The sequence below is a fragment of the Scyliorhinus canicula genome, chromosome 11 (assembly GCF_902713615.1).
Source record: "Scyliorhinus canicula chromosome 11, sScyCan1.1, whole genome shotgun sequence".
NCBI classification, from domain to species: domain Eukaryota; kingdom Metazoa; phylum Chordata; class Chondrichthyes; order Carcharhiniformes; family Scyliorhinidae; genus Scyliorhinus; species Scyliorhinus canicula.
The window spans coordinates 164,702,238-164,717,739 of NC_052156.1; the positions used below are offsets into that span (position 1 = coordinate 164,702,238).

At 49.6% G+C, this 15,502-nt stretch overlaps 1 protein-coding gene across 4 annotated transcripts in view; it reads right to left on the reverse strand.

Moving 5' to 3' along the window:
• phyh (phytanoyl-CoA 2-hydroxylase) overlaps window positions 1–15,502 on the reverse strand; it is a 29,937-nt gene that overhangs the window by 13,469 nt on the left and 966 nt on the right. For all 4 annotated transcript variants that reach the window (XM_038811933.1, XM_038811932.1, XM_038811934.1 and 1 more), the window contains exons 2-6: window positions 12,502–12,557; window positions 5,925–6,035; window positions 5,656–5,824; window positions 2,689–2,770; window positions 1,425–1,606 (exon numbers count right to left, since the gene is read on the reverse strand). In XM_038811933.1, coding sequence (XP_038667861.1) covers window positions 1,425–1,606; window positions 2,689–2,770; window positions 5,656–5,824; window positions 5,925–6,035; window positions 12,502–12,557 — 600 coding nt within the window. The remainder of the gene's footprint in view (window positions 1–1,424; window positions 1,607–2,688; window positions 2,771–5,655; window positions 5,825–5,924; window positions 6,036–12,501; window positions 12,558–15,502) is intronic.

A 15,502-nucleotide genomic window follows, 5' to 3' on the forward strand; every position in this document is an offset into this window, starting at 1 on the left:
GAAGAGTTGACCCTCTCCAAGGCATCCGCCCAAGTCCCATCCTCTATCTGCTCCCCAAGTTCCCCCTCCCATTTAGCCTTCAGCTCCTCCGCTGATGACTCTTCCACCTCCTGCATTACCTTATAAATGTCAGACACCTTCCCCTCTCCGACCCACAGCCCCGAAAGCACTCTGTCCATCGCCCCCCGCGAGGGCAGCAAAGGAAATTCCTCCACCTGTCGCCTAGCAAACGCCTTTACCTGCAAGTATCTGAACATGTTCCCTTGGGGGAGCCCAAATTTATCTTCCAGTTCCCCCAGGCCCGCAAACCTCCCGCCAATAAACAGGTCCCTCAATTTACTGATGCCCACCCTATGCCACCCCCTAAATCCCCCATCAGTGTTCCCCGGGATGAACCGATGATTTCCACCTAATGGAGCCTCCATCGAGCCCCCTGCTTCCCCCCTATGCCGTCTCCACTGTCCCCAGATTCTTAGGGTCGCCACCACCACCGGGCTCATGGTATACCTCTTAGGAGAGAGCGGCAACGGCTCCGTTACCAAGGCACCCAGGCTCGTACCTCTACAAGACGCCATCTCCATTCTTTTCCACGCCCCCCCCCCCCCCCCCCCATCACCCATTTACGCACCATTGACACATTGGCCGCCCAATAGTACCCCAAAAGGTTGGGCAGCACCAGCCCGCCTCTATCCCTCCCTTGCTCCAGGAAAACCCTCTTCACTCTCGGAGTCCCATGCGCCCACACAAAGCTCAAAATACTGCTAGTCACTCTCCTAAAGAAGGCCTGTTCCTGTGCTGTATTGTTCTTTGATCCACTCAAAATGTTAACTCTGTTTCTCTCTCCCCAGAGCTACTGCCAGATTTGCCGAGTATTTCCAGAACTTTCTGTTTTATACCCTGTGTCACAGATCCACCTGCCTGTTCCCCCACCAATAAAATCCCGGTTTCCACCTGTTCTGATCTGTCATTTTAATGTCCCAGACCATGGCAGCAAACTGCGCCGGTTGATGCATTAACATCCCATATCGGACACTTCCATACGTTTGGAGCCTGTCTTTCCAGGAATGAAGTCCAATATAAATCAAACTTGGAAAAAAAAGCATCAATTAAAGCGAAACAAAACAGATGAAGGAGTTTTTAACAATGTCTAATGATTCGTTGTATTTTGTGGGTTCTTTTATCGTGCAATAACAGAAATGTGTTGTTATTAGTTATCATGGTCAATGTCTGTCACATCACCCTGAAATGTCTCCAGTCTCATAAAATACTGTCAGGTTGTTTCATCCATCATCCTCTTTGGGAACTTCTTCGATTATGTGTCACCCCCCCTCTCATTTTCTATCCAGTGTGTTTGCAAAACTGTTATTGTTCTTTTATAAAGATAAAAGATTTTCACACAGGCAGATTTGAGGCCTCGTACGTACCTCCCACTCAGGGTAGTCATGTGGTTTCATTTTGCCCTTGTGCGACCCTGGTAGCACAACAAGACAGCCATTGTTGCGGTCCACCCTCTCCATAGCAGTCCAGGCACACACTATCTGATCTGCAGGCCTAAAGGGGAAGTAATGAAGATCCTGGTGCATAGGATGACGAGATGTCTTCTTTCCTGCAAACACACACACACACACACATGCACTGGGGTCACTTATACGCTGTTCACAAAATTTTATTATCCCTCTCGTACTCCGAGATTCCCAGAATATGCCCTGAGCTTTCCACAACATCATGGGCGGGATTCTCTCAGCCCGGGGCTGGGCCGGAGAATCCCCGCGACCAGCGCAAGTCGCGCCACGCCCCCCCGACGCCGGCACGCGATTCACCGCAGATGTGGCCTGGCCCGCGATCGTGGCCCACCGATCAGCGGGCTGGCCTCTCTGGCTGGGGGCCTCCTTTCTTCCGCGCCGGCCCCTGTAGCCGTGTTGCGTCGGGGGCCGGCGCAGAGATGGAAACCACTGTGCATGCGCGGATCCTGCGGCACTCAGTTCATGACAGGATCAGCAGTTTGAGCGGCGTGCACCGTCCCAGTGCCGTGCTGGCCCCCTGCAGGGGCCAGAATTGCTGATCCTGAGGCCGTGTTTGCGACGGAGTTTCCGACGGCGTCCACACTTAACCTCAGGATCACAGAATCCCGCCCCATGTTACGACTGAGATCTACCATATTTGTTGGGGGGGGGGGGGAGAACATTACTTACCAAGTAACACATCACTGTCACATTATATTGCAATTGGCTTGGAGCTAATATTAGAAAATTGAAAATGGGAGGAACAAATAGAACAGTACAGCACAGAACAGGCCCTTCGGCCCTCGATGTTGTGCCGAGCAATGATCACCCTACTTAAACCCACGTAACCCGTATACCCATAACCCAACAATCCCCCCATTAACCTTACACTACGGGCAATTTAGCATGGCCAATCCACCTAACCCGCACATCTTTGGACTGTGGGAGGAAACCGGAGCACCCGGAGGAAACCCACGCACACAGGGGGAGGACGTGCAGACTCCACACAGACAGTGACCCAGCCGGGAATTGAACCTGGAACCCTGGAGCTGTGAAGCATTGATGCTAACCACCATGCTACCGTGAGGCCCCCGTGAATTACTTCAGAAAGTTGTCAGTCTTATACAATGGTTCCAATCTGTCACTGCACCAGTTTTAAACATACACTTAGCATTCCTTCCCTTACCTGTATCAGGGGGTTTGTTGATCAGCATGGTATGCATCGCCATGATGTCAGGGCCAGTAAAGCACTCCACGTATTTCAAGATCTAAAAGCAGAACCATATTAAATTGAAAAGGAACTTCACAATGTACTGGTTACATTTTCCCCCAACAAATCGGCTTCAAAGCGATTCTGTAATTTAAGAAATTAGATAAACACTTTAAGGCAAAAATTAAGTTGTACAGCACAACAGCAGTGAACAGGGTTAGGGTGGATTTTGCTGCTGTGGAGTTACCGCACACAGAACCGATTGGCTGACAAAACATAAAAATGCCGGTTCTGTCACAGGGACAGGTTTAAGGCAACCAAGCAGAGCCAACATGGTTTAGTGAACGAGAAGTCACGTTTAATCAATATATTGGAGTTCTTTGAAGGCGTCATGTGTGCTGCAGATGAAGGAGAACTGGTGGATATACTGTACTTAGATATCCAGAAGTCATTTGCAAAGGTGCCTCATCGAAGGTTATTGCAGAAGATAAAAGCTCATGGTGTAGGGGATAACACGTTGACATGGACAGAAATTTTAAAAATAAAAGCAAATTATGGCGGATGCTGGAATCTGAAACAAAAAATTAAAATGCTAGACAATCTCAGCAGGTCTGACAGCGTCTGCGGAGAGAGAGAAGGGAACTAACGTTCCGAGTCTGGATGACTCCTTGTCAAAATGTCTTTGTCAAAACTTTGATTGGTCAACAGGAAACAGGGAGTATGTATAAATGGGTCTTTTTCTCATTAGCAGGATGTAACAGGTGATGTGCCACAGAGATCAGTGCTGGGGCTTCAACTTATTCTAATTTATATAAGCATGAATGGAGGAAGCAATGGTATTATTGCTAAATTCACTGATGGCACAAGGATATGTAGGAACGGAAGTTGTGAAGACATAGTCTACAAAGGGAAATAGATCAATTCAGTGAGTGACCAAAGACCTGGCAAACGAAGTAGAGCCATAGAGTCATACTGTGCAGAAAAGGCCATTCAGCCCATCGAGTCTGCCCCGACAATAACGACCCCATATCCTGTGCTAATCCCGTTTCCCAGCACTTGGCCCATACCTTTGACTGTGATGGTGTTGCAGGTGCTCATCCAAGTGTTTTTTTTTAAAGATTCTGAGGTTTCCAGCCTCCACGACCTTCCCAGACCGTGCAATCCAGATTCTCACCACCCTCCGAGTGATTTTTGTTTTCTTAAATCCCCGCGGAATCTCCTGCCTGTTACCCTAAAGCCCCCTTGTACACCTCAGTCATATTCCCCCTCAGCCTCCTTTGCTCTGAAGAAATCAATCCAAGCCCTACCAGTCTCTGCTTAAAGCTCAGATGCTCCACCCCCGGCAGCATCTTGGTGAATCTCCGATATATGGGAATGTGTAAAATGGCTCACCTTTGCAGGAAGAATGAAGGATATTCTCTAAATGGTGAGAGATTGGAGAGCGGAGATATTCAACAGGATCTGGGTGTCCTAGTGCGTGAATGTCAGGCCAACACACCGGTATAGCAGATCATTGGGAAAACTAATAGAACATTATTGCTTATTGCGAGGGAAATTGATTACAAAAGTAAGGAGATTATGCTTCAGTTGGAAAGGGTTCTAGGTTTTTTTCATTCATTGATGTGAGCATTATTGGCTCGGTCAATTGACCTTGAAAGGGTGAGTCCATTGCTGGCGTACTGTGCTGTACTGGCCTCCTTATTTAAGGATAGAAATACATTTGAAGCAGTTCAGAGGAGGTTTACTAGACTAATACCTGGAATGGACGGGCTATCTTATGAGGAAAGCTGGACAGGCTAAGTTTATATCTGCTGGAGTTTCGAAGAGTAAGAGGCGATTTGATTGAGGGGTCTTGGCAGGATGGGTGTGAAGTGGATGTTTCCTCTTGTGGGAGAATCAAGGACCAGGGGTCACTGTTTAAAAGTAAGGAGTCACATGTTTCAGACGGAGATGAGGAGAATTATTTTCTTTCAGCGGGTTGTGGGTGCCTAGAACCCGCTGCCGGAGGTGGTGGTGGAAGCAGGGACGATAGTGACATTTAAGGGGCATCTTGAAAAAGACATGAATATGAAATGAAATGAAAATCGCTTATTGTCACGAGTAGACTTCAACGAAGTTACTGTGAAAAGCCCCTAGTCGCCACATTCCGGCGTGTCCGGGGAGGCTGGTACGGGAATCGAACCGTGCTACTAGTCTGCTTTAAAAGCCAGCGATTTAGCCGAGTGAGCTAAACCAGCCCCTAATCAGGATGGGATAGGAGGGATACGGACCCAGGAAATGTGGAAGATTTTAGTTTAGACGGGCAGCATGGTCGGCACAGGCTTGGAGGGCAGAAGGGCCTGTTCCTGTACTGTTCTTTGTTGTGAGTCTTTGGAACCCTCTTCCTTAACCACCATTGAAAGATTTTTGAGGCAGACCTTTGATTAACAAGGGGTGAAAGGTCATCAGGAATAGGCTACGCTCAGACCAGCCACGATCTTGTTGAGTAGCAGAGCAGGCTCGAGGGGCCGAGTGGCCTACTCCTGCTCCTAATTCATTCGTTTGCAGAACGTTATGTGATTGTTTCAGATTATTAACAAAACAAGAATGGTTACAGCACAAAAGGAGGGCATTTGGCCCACTGCGTCTGTGCTGGTTTTCTGCAAGAGTAACTCTGCTACTTGCCCACCATTCCCCAGATCCTCTTCAGGTAATATCCAATTATTCAATTTCAACTTTTGAAAACAATAGTTTATTCTTCACACCCTCAGGCAGTGCATTCCATTTTTTAAAGACAATATCTTACATGCACTTAATCTTAGTGTTTCCTTACATATATACGTATGCGCCTATACACACACACATATAATATATACGCAAAGTCACAGATATCCTTAAGTGTCTTTCACACACACACGTATTAAACATATCCTTCACATTAATTCTTGAATCATTGTCTCTTACCTCTGGCAAGCTGCAGTATTTAAACAGTACTTCATTGTTCTCAAAGTTTTGGATCTTAGAAACAGCCTGTTGTCCCTCAACGTATTCTGCTTTATTAATGGCTACATCCTTCATTATCGTTAACACAGGAACTTCAATTTCCCTCCGGCAGATCTTCTCAAACTCATCTCTATAACAAGAGGAAACACATTTTCTTTCCACGTACAAGTTCAATTTGATGAGCTCTCCTATCAATGCGTGTTTTCTTTCTTTGAAACGTAACAACTTACCCGAAGAGTTGAATATCTTCATCGGAGACCAGCTTCTTAATAAGAAGAAATCCATTTTCCTCATAAAACTGCCTCTGCTCAGGGGTAAGAAGTCGGCCGTCCAGAGTGTAGCTAGGTATAAAGCGTCATTTCAAATAAAAGGACTGAATGCAAGTTATTTTTAGAATGCAAAATTTACGCAATAACAATATTGTTTTATAATAATAATCTTTGTTAGTGTCACAAGTAGGCTTATATTAAGACTGCAATGAAGTTACTGTGAAAACCTCGTAGTCGCCACGTTCCAGCACCTGTTCAGGTACACAGAGGGAGAATTCAGAATGTCCAGTTCACCTAACAAGCAAATGCCCATCATATGATGTTGAATATTCTATGCTGTAGTTACCCTGGATTGATCAAGCCATTTTCCAGGGTGACTATTGCAGACTTTACATTGCCACAATGTGATATTTTAATCAAAGAGAACACCTCGGGTGGCACGTGGTGCAGTGGTTAGCGCTGCTGCCCAACAGCGCCAAGGTCCCGGGTTCGATCCCGGCTCTGGGTCAGTGTCCGTGTGGAGTTTGCACATTCTCCCCGTGTCTGCGTGGGTTTTGCCCCCACAACCCAAAGATGTGCAGGGTAGGTGGATTGGCCACGCTAAATTTCCCCTTAATTGTGGGGGAAAAAAATAATTGGGTGCTCTAAATTTAAAAAAAAGAGTATAACATTTAAAAAGGCATTGATACAGGAGTGAAATATACAACTCTCCGCTTAAAATTCTCTCAAAAATGTGACATTCTTGCTGTTCAGAAATTTGGTGAAGAAAAAAGATCAACTTCAACAGCAGGAGTTAAAACTCCAAAGATCAGTTCAACACCTCGAGGGGCTCAGTAAACAGGTTGCTGGGAACTGCAGGACACTATCCTGAATCAGCAGAGGAACCTCATTAACCTGCTTGACACATCCTGTTAAAAACTCTTCAATTACTTTCTTCCTCCGCACAAAACCCAATTAGATCAAAACTCAGCAGCAAACATAACTTTCTATTAGTGGCTAATGATTTTTTTGCCCGAAACAGTGGCCTAACAAGATTACAAAAGAAAACAGAGAGTGTGTTGCAGCAGATCTGGGACACAACACTTAATGCCAGAAGGTTTCAATCTGTTCACATCAAAGCTCACACCCATTTCTTCATTTTACACAGAGGGTAGTGGGTGTCTGGAACTCGCTGCCGGAGGAGGTGGTGAAGCAGGGTCGATAGTGACGTTTAAGGGGCATCTTGACAAATACATGAATAGGATGGGCGCAGTGAGGCAGCAGTGTTAACCCGGGTCGCTGGCACTGTGAGGCAGCAGTGTTAACCCGGGTCCCTGGCTCTGTGAGACAGCAGTGTTAACCCGGGTCCCTGGCACTGTGAGGCAGCAGTGTTAACCCAGGTCCCTGGCACTGTGAGACAGCAGTGTTAACCCAGGTCCCTGGCACTGTGAGACAGCAGTGTTAACCCGGGTCCCTGGCACTGTGAGACAGCAGTGTTAACCTGGGTCCCTGGCACAGTGAGGCAGCAGTACTAACCCGGGTCCCTGGCACTGTGAGACAGCAGTGTTAACCCGGGTCCCTGGCACTGTGAGACAGCGGTGTTAACCCGGGTCCCTGGCACTGTGAGGCAGCAGTGTTAACCCGGGTCCCTGGCACTGTGAGACAGCAGTGTTGACCCGTGTCCCTGGCACTGTGAGACAGCAGTGTTAACCCGGGTCCCTGGCACTGTGAGGCAGTAGTGTTGACCCCGGTCCCTGGCACTGTGAGACAGCAGTGCTAACCCGGGTCCCTGGCACTGTGATACAGCAGTGTTAACCCGGGTCCCTGGCACTGTGAGATAGCAGTGTTAACCCAGGTCCCTGGCACTGTGAGACAGCAGTGTTAACCCAGGTCCCTGGCACTGTGAGACAGCAGTGTTAACCCGGGTCCCTGGCACTGTGAGGCAGTAGTGTTGACCCGGGTCCCTGGCACTGTGAGACAGCAGTGCTAACCCGGGTCCCTGGCACTGTGAGATAGCAGTGTTAACCCGGGTCCCTGGCACTGTGAGGCAGCAGTGTTAACCCGGGTCCCTGGCACAGTGAGGCAGCAGTGTTAACCCGGGTCCCTGGCACTGTGAGGCAGCAGTACTAACCCGGATCCCTGGCACAGTGAGGCAGCAGTACTAACCCGGGTCCCTGGCACTGTGAGGCAGCAGTGTTAACCCGGATCCCTGGCACTGAGGCAGCAGTGTTAACCCGGGTCCCTGGCACTGTGAGACAGCGGTGTTAACCCGGGTCCCTGGCACTGTGAGGCAGCAGTGTTAACCCGGGTCCCTGGCACTGTGAGACAGCAGTGTTGACCCGTGTCCCTGGCACTGTGAGACAGCAGTGTTAACCCGGGTCCCTGGCACTGTGAGGCAGTAGTGTTGACCCGGGTCCCTGGCACTGTGAGACAGCAGTGCTAACCCGGGTCCCTGGCACTGTGATACAGCAGTGTTAACCCGGGTCCCTGGCACTGTGAGATAGCAGTGTTAACCCGGGTCCCTGGCACTGTGAGGCAGCAGTGTTAACCCGGGTCCCTGGCACAGTGAGGCAGCAGTGTTAACCCGGGTCCCTGGCACTGTGAGGCAGCAGTGCTAACCCGGATCCCTGGCACTGTGAGACAGCAGTACTAACCCGGGTCCCTGGCACTGTGAGGCAGCAGTACTAACCCGGATCCCTGGCACTGTGAGACAGCAGTACTAACCCGGGACCCTGACACTGTGAGGCAGCAGTGTTAACCCGGGTCCCTGGCACTGTGAGGCAGCAGTGTTAACCCGGGTCCCTGGCACGGTGAGACAGCAGTGTTAACCCGGGTCCCTGGCACTGTGAGACAGCAGTGTTAACCCGGGTCCCTGGCACTGTGAGACAGCAGTGTTAACCCGGATCCCTGGCACAGTGAGACAGCAATGTTAACCCGGGTCCCTAGCACTGTGAGACAGCAGTGTTAACCCGGGTCCCTGGCACTGTGAGACAGCAGTGTTAACCCGGGTCCCTGGCACTGTGAGACAGCAGTGCTAACCTGGGTCCCTGGCACGGTGAGACAGCAGTGTTAACCCGGGTCCCTGGTACTGTGAGGCAGCAGTGCTAACCCGGGTCCCTGGCACTGTGAGACAGCAGTGTTAACCCGGGTCCCTGGCACTGTGAGACAGCAGTGCTAACCTGGGTCCCTGGCACGGTGAGACAGCAGTGTTAACCCGGGTCCCTGGTACTGTGAGGCAGCAGTGCTAACCCGGGTCCCTGGCACTGTGAGACAGCAGTGTTAACCCGGGTACCTGGCGCTGTGATTGGCAGCAGTGCTAACCGGGGTCCCTGGCGCTGTGATTGGCAGCAGTGCTAACCCCGGTCCCTGGCACGGTGAGACAGCAGTGTTAACCCGGGTCCCTGGTACTGTGAGGCAGCAGTGCTAACCCGGGTACCTGGCGCTGTGATTGGCAGCAGTGCTAACCCAGGTCCCTGGCACGGTGAGACAGCAGTGTTAACCCGGGTCTCTGGCACTGTGAGACAGCAGTGTTAACCCGGGTCCCTGGCACTGTGAGGCAGCAGTGTTAACCCGGATCCTGGCACTGTGAGACAGCAGTGTTAACCCGGGTCCCTGGCACTGTGAGACAGCAGTGTTGACCCGGGTCTCTGGCACTGTGAGACAGCAGTGTTAACTCGGGTCCCTGGCACTGTGAGACAGCAGTGTTAACGCGGGTCCCTGGCACTGTGAGACAGCAGTGTTAACGCGGGTCCCTGGCACTGTGAGACAGCAGTGTTAACCCGGATCCCTGGCACTGTGAGACAGCAGTGTTAACCCGGATCCCTGGCACTGAGGCAGCAGTGTTAACCCGGATCCCTGGCACTGTGAGACAGCAGTGTTAACCCGGATCCCTGGCACTGAGGCAGCAGTGCTAACCCGGGACCCTGGCACTGTGAGACAGCAGTGTTAACCTGGGTCCCTGGCACTGTGAGACAGCAGTGTTAACCCGGATCCCTGGCACTGTGAGACAGCAGTGTTAACCCGGGTCCCTGGCACTGTGAGGCAGCAGTGTTAACCCGGATCCCTGGCACTGTGATTGGCAGCAGTGTTAACCTGGGTCCCTGGCACAGTGAGGCAGCAGTGTTAACCCAGGTCCCTGGCACTGTGAGGCAGCAGTGTTAACCGGGGTCCCTGGCACTGTGAGACAGCAGTGCCTACCCGGCTCCCTGGCGCTGTGATTGGCAGCAGTGCTAACCGGGGTCCCTTGCACTGTGATTGGCAGCAGTGTTAACCCGGATCCCTGGCACTGTGAGGCAGCATTATTGTGCTGCTGCAAGATACTATCTGGAAAGCATTCTATAAACTCCCCATCCAGGTTACTGCTACCAATCTGATTTTTCCAGTTTATATGTAGATTAAAGTCACCATGATTATTGCTGTCCCTTTATCACGAGCATCCAATATTTATTGTTCTCTACTTTGTCCTACATTGTGGATACTTTCATGGGGCCTGAAAATCACTCCCGCTAGTGATTTCTTTCCCTACTATTCCTCATCTCCACACAAAGCAATTCTACTTTCTGATCTCCTGAACTAAGATCTCTAAATATTGCACCAATATCGTCATTAATTAACTGTGCTACTCCTTCGCCTTTATTGAGCTTCCTATTCTTCTTGAATGTCATAAAGCCCTCAGTATTCATGACCCAAACCTCGCCATTCTGCAGCCACATCTCCGTAATGGCCATCAGATCATATTCATTTACTTCTATGTGCACTATCCATTTGATTACTTGGTTGTGGATGCTGTGCACATTCAGATACGGAGTCTTCATTTTTGTCATTCTGTTATCTTTGTAACATCTAGTCTTGGCTGTTGGCACATTCTTAGATTTTTTTTCACTCTGTCCCTTCCTGCCACCTCTGACCCTCATTTCCCATATTACTATTTTGCTCTCTTGCCTTGAATCTACCTTTTGATTTGTCATGTCGTCGACCCAAGCTCAATCCTTCACCCAACCCTTGTTCAGTTTAAAGCTACTCCTTGTGAAACTTGCAAGAACACTTCTCCCATCACGATTCGGTTGCAGACCCGTCCCAAGAGTACGGCCCCCAACTTTCCCCAGTACTGATGCCAGTGCCCCACAAACTGGAACCCACTTCTCCCACACTTGTCTTTGAGCCACGTATTAATTTCTCTCATCTTATTTGCCATGTGCCAATTTGCACATGACTCCAGAGATTATTACCTTTGAGGTTCTGCTTTTTAATTTGCTACCTTGAAAGAAGAATGAATAATGTGGGCTGGAATCTGCATCGGTGGGATCCTCCGTTTCACCGGCATCGCACTCACGCCCACAGATTTCCCGACGGCGTGGGGGTGCCCACAATAGGCCGGCTGCCGGGACGGAGAATCCCGCTGCCGGTGGGGGCGCGACGCACCAGATAACGGGTGCAGCGGGTTAGAAAATCCACCCCTGGTCTTTTAAGAAAATAATTAAGCAACTTCACTGCAATGTTATTACTTTCCTGTGTTCTCCACTAACATAAATTCAGAAAGATATATACTTGCAATTTAGACACATGTTGGAACCAATAATTCTACGGACACGTGCTTGTAGGATTAGAATAGCGGTTTTAATATACTCACAACAGAGCCAGCCTGTTAGCCATTGAACTTTTGGTGAACTGGCCGGCTGACCATGTGGCACTGATCTTTATACAGCAGCTCCCGGGGGAGGAGTCCTGGGCGGAGCCAAGGGAGAAGCCCAGTACAATTCTCGAGCATTCCCAGAGATACTCCCCCTGGAGGTCAGATAGTGCAACTGCACTTACAATATAGACACATGTATATACAGATTATGATCCGGTGTGAATCACATTCACCACAACACAGAAGGGGCTTATGGGGCTGTTGCTGGAGTGGGGCATCCTAGGTTTTTTCGACACCCTTTATCTTGAAACATCTGTGTGCTATAACTTGCTGAAATGCGAGCTTGTGGTGATGTGGTACGGGCACCTGGGACCTTTGAGAGCAGCAGAACCAATTAAGTAGATTTAACGTTTGAGAAAGAAATGGAGGAACGAAGGGAAAGGTGCATTGCAGCCAAATCAGGTACAGAATGAGGAATAAAGGGAAAGATATTAGATTAAGAGAGAAAAAGTGAAAGACTGAAATAAAAAAAGTGAGAAAAAATGGAGAATATGAATTTTTAGGAATCCTCAGGAAGAACTTACTGCATTCCAGAATTAGACTGAATAGTTTAAATTGTTCCCTTTCTGGGCCAGAGACTGATCAGCATTAAATCAAAAATTAGCATTTTGTTAAAAAAGTTAATTATGACCCCGACATTTTTGTGTGAGCTTAATACCCAAATAATAATAATTAATAATAGTTTTTATGTGCAGATCCATCAAGTTCTTACACTGGAAAGACCGAGTTGTAAATGGACCAGCAAGTTCTGGAAAATAGCAACCTAGAGTGTAATCTCAATCTCCTGATTTGCTGGCAAATGAGTGCATGGGTAGTGGCTTGAACGAGAATCATGTTGATTCCAACAGGATTCGGCTCATTACTTACCGGATCCTTCTTGGAGAAGCTTGAGCAGCAACTTCACCTGATGTGGGAAAGGCTGTCTGAAATATGGATTAAGGAAAGTAAATCAGTTTTCATGATGAGATTTTGTTTGTGTGGCGTGTTGTTTTGACATTTTAGGTGTACTGAAACAGTCCTGGAGATAAGAAAGCAAGTTTGATCTTCCCGCAGCAATCGATGATCTGGAATGTGCTGCCTGAAAAGGGCGGTGGAAGCTGATTCAATAATAAAAGGGGATTGGCTAAATAGTTGATGGGGAACATTATGTAAGGCACTGAGGAAAGATCACGGGATTGGGACCAGTTTGTAGCTCCCTCAAAGACACGATAGGCCAAGTGATGTCCTTCTGTATCCTTCTGCAGTCAGCTTCTTTTTGTTACTTACTGTACCAATAATAATCTTTATTGTCACAAGTAGGCTTACACTAATCCTGCAGTGAAGTTACTGTGAAAAGCCCCTAGCCGTACACAGAGGGAGAATTCAGAATGTCCAATTCACCTAATAGCACGTCTTTGTATCCCAATTGCCGTTCATCCATTACCCCTGCACGTGCTCCCGTTTAAATAACGCCCCAAATTTTAAATTCTCATCCTCATTTTCAAACCCCTCCATGGCCTCCTCAATCCACTCTATCTCAGAAAGCTTCACCAGCTCCAATATCTTTCGAAATACACGGAGGGAGAATTCAGAATGTCCAAATTACCTAACAGTACATCCTTTGGGGCTTGTGGGAGGAAACCGGAGCACCCGGAGGAAACCCACGCAGACACGGGGAGAACGTGCAGACTCCGCACAGTGAGCCAAGCCAGGAATTGAACCTGGGACCCTGGCCCTGAGAAGCAACAGTGGTAACCACAGTGCTACAATGCGCACACTGTTTTGTCTCCCCCGTCACCCTCACTCGCTGCTTTGTCTTCCCCCGTCGCACTCGTGAAGGTTAATGACCAATTAATTCAGGGTTAGGTAGATTCTAGCCACATATTTACTTTCCCCCTGGACTCGACAACATAACCTCCTTCTGTCCGCCAGGGATAGACATGGGGGAGAAATTAGACATAGTGGGCGCGATTCTCCGCACCCCACGCCGGGTGGGAGAATCGCGGGAGGACCGGGCGAATCACGCCACGCTGTCACCCCCGCGATTCTCCCACCCCCCCCCTCCCCCCAAATGGCGTGTCGCGTTTTGCGACAGGCCGCTCGGAGAATCGCCGCTCGCCGTTTCTCACGGCGAACGGAGATTCTCCGGCCCGGATGGGCTGAGCGGCCTGCCGAACCCGACCGGTTCACGCCGGCGCCAACCACCCCTGGTCGATGCCGGCGTGAACAGCGCGCGACCGGTGTGTGTGGGGCCTGTGGGGGGCGGAGGGAGGATCAAGCACCACGAGCATGCTCAGGAGATGTCTGCCCTGCGATCGGTGCCCACCGATCGTATGGCCGGCGTCTCTAAAAGACGCACTCTTTTCCCTCCGCCGCCTCGCAAGATCAAGCCGCCATGTCTTGCGGGGCAGCGGAGGGGAAGACGGCAACTGCGCATGCATGGGTTGGCGCCGGTCAACCTGCGCATTCGCGGCTGACATCACTTAGGCGCCACCAGCCGCGTCATTCCCGGCATGCCGCTTTGACGCAAGTGTCAAGGCCGGGCGCTCGGAATTCACGCGCCGCCGCTCCTAGCCCCCAGAAACAGGAGGGATAAAACTGAAGGTGGGGTCGTGCTAATGTTACTAGTAATCCAGAGGCCCGGGCTAACGCTCTGAGGACATGGGTTCAAATCCCCACCACAACATCTGGTGGAATTTAAATTCAATTAATAAACCTGGAATTGAAAACTAGTGACCGTGACAACTCGCATCGACTGTTGGAAAACCCATCTGGATCACTGATCCCCTCCACAGAAGGAAATCTGCCATCCTTATCCAGTCTGCTCCACCTGTCACCCTAGATCCACAGCAATGCGGTTGACTTTTAAAAAAAAATAAATTTAGATTACCCAATTAATGTTTTCCAAATTAAGGGGCAATTTAGCATGGCCAATCCACCTACCCTGCACATCTTTGGGTTGTGGGAGCGAAACCCATGCAGACACGGGGAGAATGTGCAAACTCCACACAGACAGTGACCCAGAGCCGGGATCGAACCTGGGACCTCGGCGCCGTGAGGCCACAGGGCTAACCCACTGCGCCACCGTGCTGCCCATGCGGTTGACTTTTAACGGCCCTCTGAAGTATTCTGTTCAAGGGCAATTAGGGATGGACAACAAATGCTGCCCCTGCCAGTGACACCCGCATTTCATGAAAAAATAAAGGAAATAAAACAGTCCAAGTTAAATTCCTTGGCCCAGGATCATTCCCAAGACTAACAAGAGGGTTGGGTGACAGCTGTGCCCAAGGCTCTGTGGAATGAGAGACCCAAAGCCAATTTGATTTGTCGTCTCAACGCAAGTTATTTGGAAAGATGTTGAACATTCATATATCACTTTTCAGGATGCCTCCTCGTGCGCTTCATAGCCAGGGAAGTACTTTTGAAGCATAGTCACTGTCCTCGTCATTGTATCCCTAGAAGGAAGCCATTCTGCGCATCGAGACTGCACCGAACCAACGATAGAGCACTCCACACCGGCCCACTCCTCTGCCTATCCCTGTAACACCACCTAACATTTAGATGCTAAGGGGCAATTTAGCATGGCCAGTCCACCTAACCTGCACATCTGTCTCAAGATAATTGTTGTTTAAAATAAATTTAAGAGTACCCAATTCATTTTTTCCAATTAAGGGGCAATTTAGTGTGTCCAATCCACCTACCCTGCACATCTTTGGGTTGTGGGGGTGAAACCCACGCAAACACGGGGAGAATGTGCAAACTCCACACGGACAGTGACCCTGGGCTGGGATCGAACCACCAGCACCATGCTGTCAAGGTCTCACATGGTGCTGGTGGTTCGATCCCAGCCCAGGGTCACTGTCCGTGTGGAGTTTGCACATTCTCCCTG